The sequence below is a fragment of the Stegostoma tigrinum genome, chromosome 3 (genome assembly GCF_030684315.1).
Source record: "Stegostoma tigrinum isolate sSteTig4 chromosome 3, sSteTig4.hap1, whole genome shotgun sequence".
NCBI classification, from domain to species: Eukaryota; Metazoa; Chordata; class Chondrichthyes; order Orectolobiformes; family Stegostomatidae; genus Stegostoma; species Stegostoma tigrinum.
In genome coordinates, this window is record NC_081356.1 from 136544855 (window position 1) to 136561661 (window position 16807).

At 42.3% G+C, this 16807-nt stretch overlaps 1 protein-coding gene across 1 annotated transcript; it reads left to right on the forward strand.

Annotated features, from left to right (window-relative positions):
• Nucleotides 1-247: 247 nt before the first annotated feature.
• On the forward strand, nucleotides 248-739 carry LOC132209502 (uncharacterized). The gene has a single exon (XM_059645020.1). The coding sequence runs from the start codon at nucleotides 248-250 to the stop codon at nucleotides 737-739; it is 492 nt and encodes a 163-aa protein (XP_059501003.1).
• Nucleotides 740-16807: the final 16068 nt, after the last annotated feature.

Consider the following 16807-nt stretch of genomic DNA (forward strand, 5'->3'; position numbering starts at 1 on the left):
TAACCTTGTGTCATAAAGCAACCAGATTCTCAAGCAGGTGTCAAAGCAGTTTCATTCGCGTGGTTTTGATTGTCAGGCATGGCTAATTGCTATCAATTCCTGGATAAGTTTATTGGAGACAGTATAGACTACAGATGCTGGAGGCCGGAGCCGATAGACAGTATGGACTACAGATGCTGGAGGCTGGAGTCGATGGACAGTATGGACTACAGATGCTGGAGGCTGGAGTCAATAGTATGGACTACAGATGCTGGAGGCTGGAGTCGATAGACAGTATGGACTACAGATGCTGGAAGCCGGAATCCATAGTCAGTATGGACTACAGATGCTGGAGGCCGGAGTCGATAGACAGTATAGACTACAGATGCTGGAAGCCAGAGTCAGTAGTCAGTATGGACTACAGATGTTGGAGGCCGGAGTCGATAGACAGTATAGACTACAGATGCTGGAGGCCGGAGTCGATAGACAGTATGGACTACAGATGCTGGAGGCTGGAGTCGATAGACAGTATAGATTACAGATGCTGGAGGCTGGAGTCAATAGACAGTATGGACTACAGATGCTGGAGGCCGGAGTCGATAGACAGTATGGACTACAGATGCTGGAGGCCGGAGTCGATAGACAGTATGGACTACAGATGCTGGAGGCCGGAGTCGATAGACAGTATAGACTACAGATGCTGGAAGCCGGAGTCGATAGACAGTATGGACTACAGATGCTGGAAGCTAGAGTCAATTGACTTTGGATTTGTTTGTATTTGTCATTAATAGTTTATTCCAGACAGAGTCATTGCCACTTCTTGCCGTGTGTAACAGTTTAGTTTTTGTTGATTCATTCAACCCATCAGCAGATTTTAAAGTTCTGAAATCTATAATACATTATACAATATTATGGGCTTCAGAACTTTAAAGGGAGGGATTATAGAACATAGAACAGTACAGCACTGTACAGACCCTTCGGCCCACGATGTTGTGCCAAACGCTTACCCTAAACCTAAGGTCTATCTAACCTCCACCCCACCTTATACTATCATCCATAAGCCTATCTAATAGCTGCTTAAATGCCCCTAATGAGGCCGACTCCACTACCCTCTCTGGCAATGCATTCCACGCCACTACCACTCTTGATCAGGGACAGTCAGCACAGATTTGTTGGAGGGATGTCTTGTTTGACTCATTGAGTTTTTTGAAAAGGTGGCTAAATGTATTGATAAGGGGAGGGCTCTTGATGTGGTTTTGGTAAGTCCTTTGACAAGATCCCCAATGGAAGGCTGGTCCAAAAGATAAGAGGCCCTGGGATCCAAGGCAAGTTGTTAAAGTTGATCCAAAATTGGCTTGCAAATAGGAGGAAAGGGGTGATGGTGGAGGGTTGTTTTTATGATAGAAAGCCTGTGACCACTGGTGTACCACTGCGATCAGTTCTGGGGCTCTTCCTGCTTGTTATTTACATTAACAGCTCGGATGTGAACACAGAAGGTATAATGAGTAGGTTTGAAAATGACATGAAAATTGATGGTGTTGATGTGAGGAAGATGGTCTCTGGCTACAATCTGATATTGATCAGCAGGTGAATTTGACACAATAATGGCAGATGGAATTTAGTCCTTATGAGTGAGAGATGCTGCAATTTGGGAAGTGTAACAAGAGAAGGATATATACAATGAATGGTGGGTCCCTCGGGAGTACTGAGGAACTAAGGGGCCTTGGTACACAACTCCATAGATCGCTGGAAGTATCAGCATAAATAGGTGGTGAAGAAGGCATTTGCAGTGATCATCTTCATTAGCTGGGTGCAAAAAGGTCTTGCTACAAATTTATGAAACATTGGTTAGGCCAAAGATGGAAAACTATGTGGACTTCTGGTCACCACACCATCAGAAAGAAGTGATGTCCTGGAGAGGGTGCAGAGGAGACTCACCTGGATGAGTGATAATGGGAACTGCAGATGCTTGAGAATCCAAGATAATAAAATGTGAGGCTGGATGAACACAGCAGGCCCAGCAGCATCTCAGGAGCACGTTTCGGGCCTAGACCCTTCATCAGACTCACCTGGATGTTGTCTGGGATAGAAAGTCTCAATTACAAAAAGAGACTGGATAGGATGGGTTTGATCTCCTTGGAGCAGAAGAGGCTGAGGTGTGATCTGATTGAGATATACAAAATTATGAGAGGCATAGACAGGCTCGATCATAAGAATCTTTTTCCATGGCAGACATGTCTAAGACTAAAGGGCATAAGTTTAAAATGAGGAGTAAATGGCTTAGAGAAGATACGAGGAAAGTTTTTTTCACTCAGAAAGTGGTGGAACTGCGCTGCCTGAGAGGGTAGTGGGGGGAAGCACTCTGGCAACATTTAAGAAGTATCTGGACGAACAGTTAAAATGTCAGTCTGTTGATCAAGTCCTGGTAAATGGACTAAGTATAGAATAGAATAGAAAAGAATAGAACAGAATAGTTTAAATAAAAACCAAAAGAACCAATAGAATACTGTCATGTGCACTCGAATGAGTGCAATGAAATGTTTGTAATGTTGCCTCTCAGTGCTATCTTAGGCACAGGGTACCTAAGTAGAGGTACTTTGAGTGTTGTTGTAGAATTGAAACAGAAGAAGAAATGGACTAACATGGGACCACGGAGTTTAAAATGTCCAGAATGACAACAAAAGGTATCTTTAAAGCACTCAACTTAGAGTCCTTTTCAACTGAGCCTGTGCCTGCCAGGCTCCAGGACACAAGGCCTCACTGCCTCCACACGCTGGTCCCAGCCCCAGGCTTGCCTCCAGGACTTGTCACCCCAGCCGGCCTGCACTCACTCTCGTCCACTTCTAGGACTCAGCCCAGGCTTACTGTGCTCCTGTTCTGGGCTGTGGCTGCGACTCTCTTCCTGGTCGTTTCTCTATTCCCTCCATGTAGGGAAAGAGGACAGGCACTGTAGCTGGAGCGTCTTACTCTGCTGCCATCTCGCAAGATCTTGTACTTTGGTGTTTACTGGTCAGCGTAGAAAATATGGGCCAAAGGGCCTGTTTCTATGCTAATTGGTTGTCTGACTCTCAGACAGATCACAGCTAACATCACCAGGGCCATTCAAGATGGGCGAGAACAAGCTCACATCACATGAAAAATTTTTAAAAAAATGCCTCACCTCTAAGTTTTTAAAACCTTCACAATGTTTTTTGTCACCTGTAACTTCCATTTCTTCAATTTTGTAATTTCACAACTGTCGACCTTTCCCAAGACTAAGTGGCCTTAATTCTTTTTTATTCATTTAATCTTCCACAGGATGTGAAAGCCAGCATTTGCAATAAAAAAACCTCTCCTTTCTTGCTTGCACTTTCAGCATTGCTATTTTGTTACATTCTTTTCAGTAATGGTGGTTTTTGATTTGTATTCCACTAAAACCTTTGCAGAGGGTCCAAGGTCCAGTGCAGTCCTTAATTCTATCATCGCTTCTAAAATGCATAGATCTAAAATTGGATTTCTTTTGTATCCCTCTTATCATTGCCAATGCCTGGCTGGCTATCTCCTTGCCCCTACCGTTCATACAGATTGCGTTCACAATTTGCTTCCATATTTTATTCACCTAGCAATTTGATGCCCTGTTCGGAAACATAAATACCCATATCACTGAAAGCACCCTCACGGTTTGATGTTCGGTGAATTTAAGGTTCTCAGTAATTGAAAAGCAGAATAATGCAAATACTGTAAATGTGAAATAAAAGCAGAAAATTCTAGAACTGGCCAACTGAATAGGACATGGGGAGGGGCTAAAAAGGGCAAAGTTGAAAAAAGAGAAAGGGTTATCAGAAATCATAGTTTGAAACAAAAGAGCATGCGGTATTAGGAAAGCACAGATGGATTTGAACCAAAATGGGTAGCAATGGACAAGAACATTAACAATATCACTGTCTCAGGGTTTGGGACAGGGAGCTAAAGGTGGTATTGCACACCCTCAGCAGAAGCAAGGCCTAACTGATACTTTCTGTTGGTTCACTGTCTAACTAATGGCAGTTAACAACTTCTGGTGTGATGTAGGAAAACATTAAAAAAACTTATGAAGAATGAACATATAAGCAGCAAATGGATTTCCAATTTGATAAATGTATGTTGGTGCATTTTGTAAGGAGTAACAATGCTACTCCTCTGAAAATAACACAAACAGTGCAGAATTTGAATATTGCTGAAAAAAGACACGTTTTGTCAAAACGTTTCGTTGTGCATTCATCAGAACTGACAAGAACACCATTATGAAGGGAACAGCTCTTAATACTGAATGAGAATTGAGTACTGAATGGATTGAGAGTCAGAGTCATACAGCCATACACCACAGAAACAGATCCTTTGACACAACTTGTCCATGTCGACCAGGTTTCCTAAACTGAACTGGTTTCATTTGCCTGCATTAGGCCCATATCCTTCTGAACCTTCCCATCTATGTGCCTGCCCAAATATTTTTTAAATGTTGTAATTGCATTTGCTTCTACTACTTCCTCTGGAAGCTCATCTTCATTGTGAAAAAGTTGCTCCTCAATTCTCTTTTAAATCTTTTGGACTCCCCTACCTAGGGAAAAGACATTGGCTTTTCACCTTGCCTGTGCTCCTCAAGATTTTATAAACCTCGATAAAGTCACCCCTCTGCCTTCTGTGCCCCCAGGAAAAAGGCCCCAGCTCATCCAACTTCTCCTTATAACCCAAACCCTCCAGTCTAGGTAACATCTTTGTAAATCTTTATTGCACACTTTCCAGTTTAATAACATTCTTACTGTAGCAGTGCGACCAGAATTGTACGCCGTACTCCAAATGTGGCCTTACCAATGTCTTGTACAACTGTAACATGATGCCCCAACTCCTGTACTTGATGCTGTGACTGTTGAAGTAAAATATGCCAAACATCTACCTCACCATCCTGTCTACCTGCAACGTCACTTTCAAGGAGCTATGTTCTGCACCCCTAGGTCTCTTTGTTAACAAAATTCCCTAGGGCTCTACTATAAACTGTAGAAGTCCTGCCCTGGTTTCTCTTACCAAACACTTCCCATCTATCTAAATTAAACTCCATCTCCATCTGCCGTTCCTTGGACCACTGGCTCAGTTGATCAAATCCTGTTGTACTCTAAGACAACCTTCTCCATTGTGTGCTATATCACAAATTTTGGTGTCATCCTCAAACTTATTAACCATGCCTCCTACATTCTCATTCAATTTGTTTTATAAATGACAAACAACAGTGGATCTAGCACCGATCCTTGCAGCACACTACTAGTCACAGGCCTCTCGCCTGAACGACAACCCTGCTCCACCATTTTCTGTCTCCTACCATCAAACCAACTTTGTATCCAATTGGTTAGCTCTTCCTGGATCCAACCTTACTAATCAGTCTACCATTCAGAACCTTATTGAAAGCCTAGATAATGCCATGTAAACAATGTTGTCTACTCTGCCTTCCTCTGTCTTCTTGGCCATCTCTTCAAAAAACTCAAATCAAGCTTGTTTGATCAGAGATAATGGGAAATGCAGATGCTGGAGAATCCAAGATAACAGAGTGTGGGGCTGGATGAACACAGCCGGCCAAGCAGCATCTTAGGAGCACAAAAGCTGATGTTTCAGTCCTAGACCCTTCATCAGAAAAAGAGTCTCGGCCCGAAACGTCAGCTTTTGTGCTCCTAAGATGCTGCTTGGCCTGCTGTGTTCATCCAGCCCCACACTTTGTTATCAAGTTTGTGTGACATGGTTTCCCATGCACAATGCCATGCTGACTATCTGTAATCAGTCCTTGCCTTTCCAAGTATGTATATCCTGTCTCTTAAACTCCTGACTCTACTCAACCAGCCTATGATTAAAAACTGAAAGCATTGTTCAGTAGTAGATGTGATTGAACAACATTTATAAATAATCTCGAATCTGCTCTAAATTACACTTACAACCAATTTAAAATTAATTGTTGGGTACACAGTATAGTGTACTTTAGTGTGCAGGAAGCAATTTTAAATTTTCATATGTTAATATGCATATTAGTACATAGGGTACTGTGCTTTATGGCCAGAAAAAAACATGAACTCACATTTAACCTGTTTCAGCTTAACAGTATTATGAAAACCATTCTCTGGTCCATTCCTCAGGGTAATGCCTTGACCAATCAGCCTATCTACTGGATTAAATTTAAGCAAAGATTAGCAGTTAACTGGTTCACTCTCCATGACAACACGTCCACCAATCAGAGTACATTTGTGAACTAAGGACTCTCTCCTGATACAGCACAAAACATTGCTCCCTTTTCATTGCAATTCTTGTAAGTTGTCCTGATGTTTGCAAGTTGACAACTTGACTTTTTTCAAGAGTAGTCAAATATATTGCATTGATTACTAAATGCTTTGGATCTACATTTTACCAGAACTGAGAATTCATAATGAGCACAAAGACTGATTAATCTGCGTTCTTTTCCCAAGACAAAGAAGATGAAGACATTTGATAAAGTACATGTAAAGAAAATACTTTTGAATAAGATTTACAGGAATATAAGGCATAAGATATTTGCTCATTAAATGCAACAAATTAAATGCAAAAATTAGATGCAAAAGATACATTATTCCAACAAATATTCACAGGCCAGATGCTGATATTGCAGTTATCATAAGAGCGATTGTAAACCCTAGGAACAAGAGAACACTAACTGGCTGAGTTGGAGTCAGTGCATGATGTGGGAACATCTGAAAAGAACAAAAGTGGAAATGGAAAAGAAAAAGCAATATTTCTCTATTTTGATAATATTATCTTTTGACTTGTGTGTTTTTTTCATAGGATGACTTTTATAAAGCAGTTCGAATAAATCAAAGCAACGACCTTAGTGAACTTGTGAAAAGGAGTGAAGGAATGCCAGGTTTGTTTAAGAGAAGGTCCGAACACAAACTGAAAGAAGTATGTTATAGTTCAGACTTTCTTCCAACCTGTTGTTTTTCTGCACGCAGCACAAAGGCATTTTCTCATGCAAGTTAAAAGAGTTCAATACTGTCTAAAGATCCTGCTGTGTTATGTGTAAAACACTCCCTCACTGAACAGTCCCTGGACACATACAGCATGGGTTAGAAATTTTGGGCAGAATTCTCTGTGCCCACTTGAACTGTGTGAAAAGGGAAGGTAGAACCTATGGAAATCTTACCCACAACTGAAGTGAGACTAATCAGCCTCCCTTTTTAAATAGGGGTGTCTCGTTAATGATTTTCGAGTCCTCCGGGACCCGCCCTGGCTCTAGAGATTCCTGAAAGATCACCACTAATGCCTCCACTATCTCTTCAGCTACTTCCTGAAGGGCCCTGGGGTATAGTCCATCTGGTTCAGGTAATTTATCCACCATATTCAGGCCACTCAGTTTTTGCAGCACCTTCTCCTTGGTGACGGCCACTATACTCAGCTCTGCCCCCTGACTCTCTTGAATTTTTGGGATATTACTAATGTCTTCCACTGTGAAGACTGGCGAAAGTAATTATTCAGTTCCTCAGCCATTTCCCTGTTCCCCACCACTATCTTTCCAGCATCATTTTCCAGTGGTCCAATGCCCACTTTTGCCCCTCTTTTGTCCTTTATATATCTAAAGAAATTCTTACAGTCCTTTATATTACTGGATAGCTTACCCTTGTACCTAATCTTCTCCCTCATTTCTTTTATTGTTGCCCCCTGTTGGTCTTTAAAAGCTTCCCAACCCTCTGGTTTCCCACTGCCCTCCACCACATTATATGCTTTCTCTTTTGTTTTTATGCTATCCCTGACTTCCCTAGTCAGCCATGATTGCCTCATCCTCCCCGTACCATGCTTCTTCTTCCTAGGGATGAATTTTTGCTGCATCTCCTGAATTACTCCTAGAAACCCCTGCCATTGCTGTTCCACTGTCTTTCCTGCTAGGCCCCTCTTCCAGTCAATTCTGCCCAGCTCCTCCCTCATGCCTCTGTAGTTGAATTTATTCAGCTGTAATACCTTTGTCTATTGTCATTCTATTGATTCTATTGTCTCCCTCTCAAATTGCACAGTAAAGTTGATCATATTATGATCACTGCCCCTTGAGAGTTCCTTCACCTTAAGGTCCCTTCTGAAGTCTGCCTCGTTGCATATCACTAAATCCAGTGTTGCCTGTTCCCTAGTGGGCTTCACTTCGAGCAGCTCCAAAAGGCCATCTCGTAGACACTCCTTAAGTTCCTTTTCTTGCGATCTACTACCAATCTGATTTTCCCATCCACCTGCATATTGAAATCCCCCACAACCACGGTGACTTTGCCTTTCTTGAACACATTTTCTATCTCCTGGTGTACCCTGTGTCCCAGCTCCTGACTCCTGTTTGGGGGCCCACACACAACTCCAAATATGGTGATTTTACCTCTGCAGTTCCTCAACTCTACCCACACAGATTCAATACCATCTGATCCAACTTTGTTTCTTACTATTGATTTAATTTCATGTCTTACTAATAAGGCAACCCCACCCACTCTGCCCACCTGCCTAGCTTTTCGATAGGATGCACATCCTTGGATATTCAGCTCCCAATCCTAACCCAGTTGCAGCCATGTATCTGCGATGCCCACCACATCATACCTGCCAATTTTGATCTGCGCCAAAAGCTCAAAATATCGATTTTCTTACTCCTCTGATGCTGCCTGATCTGCTGTTTTCCTCCAGCTCCACACTGTGTTGTTTCTGACTCCAGCATCTGCAGTTCTTGCTGTCTCATTTTCCTTCTTATTACTACTGCATGCATTTAGATGCAACACCTTCAGTACTGTCTCAACCATCTCTCTTTTCATTATCATTCACTTATCAAGCGTGCTTGATGTTTGATCCCTAATCCTTTCCAACAAAACTTCCTCCTTAAATCCCTGTTTGGTAGTGGCGACTGTGCTGATGCAAATCTTTGTTCCAACCACTAACCAGTATCATCATCACCCTCTGCTCATCTTCACTCAAACTCAGAGGGTGTGTTGCTGAGGTCCTCCTTCTGCTGCTGGTGACTGTGCTGATGCCAGTCTTCACACCAAGCACCAATCAGTGTAGTCGCTGTCCCCTGCTGGACATTAGATGTAGTTCTCAGGGCTAACAGGATCAAGGGTTATGGGGAGAAATCGCAAACAGAATACTGAGTTGGTTGATCAGCGATGATCATATGGAATGACAGAGCAGCCTCAAAGTGCCAGATGGCACCTTCTCCTTTTACAATTCATCATGTCCTCAATTGCTTAGCACTTGTTTGCTGAAATAAATCAAAGATTGCAGATGCTGGAGAACTGAAATAAACAAAAAAAAAGAGAGCCACTGGACTTGAAATGTTAATATTGTTTTCTTTTTATAGATACTGTCAGATCTGCTGAGTTTCTCCAGTAACTTCTGTTTTTAGCTGTTCACTGAAGCTGAGTTTGGGTTCTGTTCAGGTCACACAGCACCTGACCTCATTACAGCCAAACATGGACAAAACAGCTGAACTCCAGAGCGGAGGAGAGAATGGTAGGCAAATTATTGGAGCAGATGCTGAGAGATAGCATTTCTGATTATTTGGAAAAGCACAGTTTGATTAGAAACAGTCAGCATGACTTTGTGAGGGGCAGGTCATTCCTCACAAGCCTTATTGAATTCTTTGAGGATGTGACAAAACACATGGATGAAGGCAGAGCAGTGGATGTAGTGTATATGGATTTTAGCAAGGCATTTGATAGGTTGCCCATGGTAGGCTCATTCAGAAAGTAAGGAGGCATGGAATTCATGGAAATTTGGCTGTCTGGATACAAAACTGGCCGTCCAATAGAAGACAGAGGGTGGTAGTAGATGGAAAGTATTCAGCCTGGAGCTCGGTGACCATGGTGTGCCACAGGGAGCTGTTCTGGGACCTCTGCTCTTTGTGATCTTTATAAATGACTTGGATGAGGAAGTGGAAGGGTGGGTTAGTAAGTTTGCCTGTTTACCATCTTGCTCCTTACATATGTATAAAATGCCTTGGGATTTTCTTTAATCCCGTTCACTGAAGACATTTCATTGTCCCTTTATCCCTCCTAATTCCATTTTGAGTTCTTTCTGCTATCTTTGTATTTTTCAAGTGCTCTGTCTGTCTTCAGTTTCCTAAACCTTATGCAAGTCTCCTTTTTCTTTTTGACTAAGCTCTCAATTACTCTTGTCACCCAAGGTTCCTGAATCTTGCCATCCTTATCCTTCATTTTCATAGAGCAGCCTACCTTTAAAAGATGCCTACATGCCAGATATGAATTTACCCTCAAACAGCCACTGCCCCCAATCTGTATTATATCTACTGGTTCTCTTTCATCCATACTACTACTGGTTTGGAAGAGAAGTCCCTTCTCCTTGACAGTTAGAAATCTTTGGAATTGTCTACCCCAGAATGTTGCTGAAGCTACATTGTTGAATGCATTCAAGATTGAGATTGATAGATATTTTTAGCTGTCAGGAAGTCAAATGTCTGTTGGGAGTAGGTAAGAAAGTGAGATAAAGATAGAAGATCAATCACAGCTGAGTTGGAAAGCCAAGCAGTCTTGAGGAACTAAATTTACTTCTGTTTCTTCCACCTGTACACAAAAACCTACAACAATCATCATACAGTTAAGAAGAATGCCCTTTTTTGCCAGACATTTTAACTATATTCAGTGTTGATGCAGAGTTTCAAACTAATACAATTCACTGCTCAGAGATAAAATTGAGTGAAACTGAGAGTAAGCTAGTAAGGTACAGTGATTTCAATTTGACCATTTGCTATTTTCACAGGTGAAAATGTAGTTCACTGTTTAGCAACTGGATTTGGAAACACATATATTTCCACATTCACTGAAAGCCAGTTTGAGTTTCGTGGACACTGCTCGTATGTTCTACTCAGGGATAATAGTGACCCTGAAGGCTTCAGTATTTTGGTAAGTGAAGTAAAAACAATATCTTTATGTTTTACTGGAATTGGTGTTGATAACAAGTATTTTAATGTCAAAAGTAGCTGAAGAGATTCAGGGACGTATTACAGCACTGAAAGAAGTCTGTCAGATGTTGAGTCAACTCCAGCTCGCTGCAAGAGATTCAGCTAGTCCCATGCACTGTCCTCATGCACCCTTTCTGTGCTGGTGTTCATCCAATTTCCTCTTGAAAGACACAATTTAAGCTTTTTCCACTATGTTTCTAGGCTATATATTCCAGATTCTATCTGCTTGCTATGTAAAATAATTTGATTTTCATGCCGTCTGGAGCTTGTATCTGAGATCTGATTCTTCTTGCTTTCACATGGAAAGCTTTTTTACCTCTGCCTATACACCTCAAGATTTTGAACAGCTCTTCACATCTCATCTCAACCTAATTTTGTCTAAGGATAACAACCCAGTCTCTCCAACTTATCCATATAATTGCAATTGAAGTTCCTCATCTCTGGAATCATTTGCATGTATCTGTTGTGCACCTTTGACAAAGCCTTCAACATTTTTTTCGTCAGATGAGAACATTACTAGCAAAGCCAGGATTTGTTATACCCATCCCTAAATGCCCAGGAGAAGGTGCTGTTGAGTTGTGTTCTGAACCACTGCAATCCATTTGGTGCATAAAAACATACAAACTAGGATCAGAAGTGGGCCATTTAGCCCCTTCAGCCTGCTGCACCATTTAGTACAATCATGGCTGATCTAATCCCAGCCTCAACTCCACTTTCTGCTCACTCTTCATAACCCTTCAACCCATAACTAATTAAAAATCAGCTTATCCCCTCAAATTTACTCGGTGTCCTGACATCCATCACACTCTAAGATAATAAAATGTGAGGCTGAATGAACACAGCAGGCCCAGCAGCATCTCAGGAGCACAAAAACTGACGTTTCGGGCCTAGACCCTCCATCAGACCCTTCACCACACTCTGATCACCACTGATTCACAATCCTTTGATAGAAGTAATTTCCCCTCATCTCTGTTTTAAACCTTATCCTAAAACTGTGAGCTCTTTTTCTGGATTGCCTCACTGGAGGAACTATCCATTTTGCATCTCCTGTGTCAATCCCTTTTAGCGTCTTGTGTACTTCAATTAGATTTCCCCTGATTCTTCTAAACTCCAGATAATATAAGACTAAATTGTTCAATGTCTCTTCAAAAGACAAACCCCTCTCAAAAAAATTTACTGAACCTCCTCTGAACTGCTTCTAATACATCCCTCTTCAAGTAAGAGGACTAATTTTGTATGCAAGAGATTCAGTATTACTTACCCTACTTGTACCTCTATTCCTTTCGCAATAAATACTAAAATGTGTTAAATGCCACACCTGCATGCGTGTTTTCTGCAATGAATGCATGAGGACAGCCAGATTCCTCTGCACTAAAACACTCGAAAGTTTATCTCCATTTAGATAAAAAGTTGCCTTTTCGTTCCCCTGACAAAATTTAGCTGTAGGACTTTCCACCCCTGCATCATAATTATTAATATGGATTGTAAATAGTTGGGGTCTGATGTCTGAAACCTATAGCACCCCACCAGTTACATCTTGCCAACCAGAAAATGGCCTATGTATCCTGACTTCTACTTTCTGTTAGTTAACCAATTCTCGATTCAATATACTGAACTGCCCAAAGCTTCATGTGATCTTACCTTGTGTATTAATGTTTTGTGCAGCTCCAAGTCAAATATTCAACGGAAAATATTCAACATGGTGCTCAGTTACAAGTGGTGTACCACAAGGATCTGTTCGCCCTATTACAGGAAAGATGTGGAAGCATTGGAAAAGCTGCAGAGCAGATTTACCAGGATGTTGCCTGGAATGGAGGGAAGGTCTTACGAGGAAAGGTTGAGAGAGCTAGGGCTTTTCTCTTTAGAATGTCGAAGGATGAGAAGTGACTTGATAGAGGTGTACAAAATGATCAGAGGTATAGAGATTTGACAGCCAGAGACTTTTTCTGAGGCTGGAAGTAGCTGTTATGAGGCGGAATAGTTTTAAAGTGAGTGGAGGTAGGTATAGGGGAGACATCAGAGGTAGGTTCTTTACTCAGAGAGTGGTCGGGGCATGGAATGCATTGCCGGAGAGGGTCGTGGAGTCAGCCTCATTAGGAGCATTTAAGCAGCTATTTGATAGGCATATGGATGTGTAAGGTGGCGGTGGAGGTTAGATAGACCTTAGGTTTAGGGTAAAAGTTTGGCACAACATGGTGGGCCGAAGGGCCTGTACTGTGCTGTACTGTTCTATGCTCTGTGTTCTAAATGAGGGAGTGCAGATAAACTTCAGCTGCAGGATCCCCATTATTGACACTGTGTATTACTATTTTTTTCTTTTATCATTAATGGGATCATGACCTTGCTGGCCAGGCAGCATTCATTGCCCACCCCTAATTGCTTAGAGGGCGGTTAAGACTCAACCACATTGCTGTGGGTCTGGAATTACGTGTAGGCCAGACCAGGTGAGCATAGCCGTTTCCTTCCCTAAAGGGCATTAGTGAACCAGATGGGCTGGTTTGACAATCGGCAGTGGATTCATGGTCATCTTTAGATTCTTAATTCCAGATACTTTATTGAAGTCAAATTCCACCACCTGCCATGGCAGGATTCGAATGCAGGTTCCTAGAACATTACCTGGGTCTCTGGATTAACAGCTCAGTGATGATACTACTAGGCCATTGCCTCCCCAGTTACCTCTGTGAGGAGCTCTCCCAAATTAATCAAGCATGATTTACTGGTCATAAAACCATGTTGACATGGATTGCTTTTTTACTTTCCAAATGTCCTGTTATTGCTGTTCGGTAGTTTCTTACATTCTGACTCTCTTTCTTTTGAATAAGGGCATTATATTAGCATCTTTCCAGCCCATTGGAAGGTTTCCTGCATGCAGAGGTTTTTGGAATATTGTAACTAATGGATCATGATCTCTGCTGCCACATGTCTTCAGACCCGAGGATGTAGGCTGCCAAGGCTGTGGTGCATTGTTTGCCTTTTATCTGAATAGTTTGCTCAGTACTTATTCCTCAGTTCTAAGTCCCTGTCTTTCTTGTAAACTCTGTATTACTATTGGGAATGTTCCAATGCCCTCCACCATCAAAACTTAGGCATGATATTGTTTATGACTCTGCCATTTTTGTGTTCCCCAATGGACCAACATTCATTTTATGATTTTTTTTCTTTTATATACGTATATGCTAAGCTTTTATGACCTGTTTTTATATTTTGTGCTAATTTCCTTCCATAATTTACTTTTGCTGTTTTTATTACACTTTTAATAACTGTTTGTTGATCTTGAAAATTTGTATGCCTTTGTTCTTATTTCATTTTTAATTTCCTGGGCACATGCATTAAGTTAATGGTGTAGTGATGGTAGCGAGCTCAACCAGATGGACCTCGTAGAATACTAGCAGATATGTCAGGACATAACAGGAGTATCAGAGGTTCTGTTCACTCTGAGAGCTGGATCAGATTAGATTAGATTCTCTACAGTATGGAAACAGGCCCTTCAGCCCAATAAGTCCACACCGCCCCTTGAAGCATCCCACCCAGACCCATCCCCCCATAGCCCACACACCCTGAACACCACGGGCAATTTAGCATGGCCGATCCACCTAGTCTGCACACCGTTGGACTGTGGGAGGAAACCGGAGTACCCAGAGGAAACCCACACAGACACGGGAGAACATGCAAACTCTGACAGACAGTCGCCCGAGGCTGGAATCGAACCCGGGCCCCTAGCACTGTGAGGCTGCAGTGCTAACCACTGAGCTGCTAGCTCTGAGGAAGCTTGACCAGTGTCAACTACTGTGCACATGTACATAAAGAGTGACTTGGTGATGGGATACTGGTGGCGACATGAGTGTTCTTAAAGATGTAATCATGCAAAAACTTCTACTAGCTGAAACCCAGCTGGCTGTGTCATTAGAAAATGTGGCAAGTGGAGCAGATGGGTTACAGGATGTGCCGATGGAAGTGGTTACCATCACCAGATCAACAGAACTTGAGGTAACACCACTTGAGTGAAGGCAATTGCATAGCGTCACTCAGGACACATCCTGAACAGAGGGACGAAAGGTCAGCCCTGAGAAAAGCCCCAAAACAGAGCCAAACCTCTGCCAAACGGTTAACGTTTTATCCAGGATTCGGGCTGGCAGGCCGCTGCAGTTGCTGCTGGCATGTGGACTCCAGACAGCAAAAGCATCTCACTAGGCCTGAACTGAGTAAGAGGAATCATAGGCCAATATCCAGGAGGGTGCGCATCCTGGGATGCCCACATACATCTGGCTTGGAACAGTGAAATTGCTTTGCAATATCCAAATCAGAACAAATCAAAATAAGGGTCTGGCTAAATTGCCTCCTGGCTCTGGTGATTGCAGAACTAGCCTTCAACAAAATTCTCTCTATGCTCCATAAGTTTGCATAAGACCTTGGCTAGACTGAGAAACTATACCAGGGAATCTTTACAGATTAAGGGTACAACTCCGGTTCTAGTCTCGTATGAAAAGCAGCTGGTTAAGTTATCACTGATTGTACTAAAAGCCATTGACCTGAGCCTGATGGGGAAAATTGGTTAAGAAAGATTCATGTTGTCTGAGTGAAGTCCTAATTAAATACTCAGAAGTTTTTCAGGAATATCTATGGACTATCAAAGGAGCCAAGATCACTTTGTACGCTGGCCAAAAAGCAATTCCATGATTCTGCAAGGCCTGCCCAGTGCGATTTGCCTTATGTACAAAAGTAGAGGTAGAAATCAGGAGCTGGAAGGTCAAAGAATCATCAAACTAGCCCAGTTAGCAGAATGGACAACAATTGTGAAGCCTGAAGAATTACTTCACCATTGTGAGGATTTTAAACAAATGATAAACTGCTTCTTGCAGATGAATAAAACCCAATCTCTCGCATAGATGATTTATACGCAAAGCTGGCAGAGGTGCTGGCCTTCAAAAAGCTGGATGTGAGCAATGCATACTTGCAATTGTAGTTAGATGAGGATTCCCAGTGGTATGATTCAGTTAATACCCATATGGATTTATACCAATAAATGAGGCTGCCGTTTGGGGTAGCATTGGCTTGTGCCAGTTTTCAGTGGGAGATGAAGACCATTTCACAAGGTCTATCTCGGGTTGCCATTTATTTGGATGATGTGCTAATACCAGGGAGAACCAATGGAGAATATTTACAGAACTTGGATGTATTCCTTGGCCATTTCTCCAAAGTGGGTGTATACTTTAGAAGGGAAAAATGTGTGATCTGGCCACTCCAAGTGACATACTTGGGCTACAGAGTTCACAAGAATGGGTTACACCCATGGGAAGATAAAGTGAGGACGATCAAAGGTGCCCTAGCTCCCATGTCAGTACTGGAGCTCTGGTCTTTCCTTGAATTGATGAAGAATTACAGACAGCTCATATGTAGCCTGGCCTCCAGCCTGGCACCCTAACATCTGCTATTGAAAAAGGGTCAGCCTTGGAAATGGCCTTGTCGCCAAGATGTAGATTTTGGGGAAGTGAAGAACCAGCTATCATGTTGACACACTATGATCCCAACTGAGATGTGGTGCTGACGCGTCTATCGTATCGGGTAGTGTTGGCCCATTGGAGCGGAACACCCAACAGCGTATGCTTTCCAGACATTAGCTGATGTAGACAGCACATGTGCTCAGATAGAGAACAGCAGTTTAGTGTCTCCTTTGATGTGAGAAAGTTTCACCAATGCCTTTACAGCTGTAAATATGTATAGTAACAGACCATGAACTAGGGCGAATCAGAGAGGACAAGGCTATACCGCCCCTGGCTTCAGGTTGAATTCCACGGTGGGCTTTCATTCTAAATGCATACCATTACAAGTTGGAACAGTGTTCAGGAGGCCAAGGAACAAATG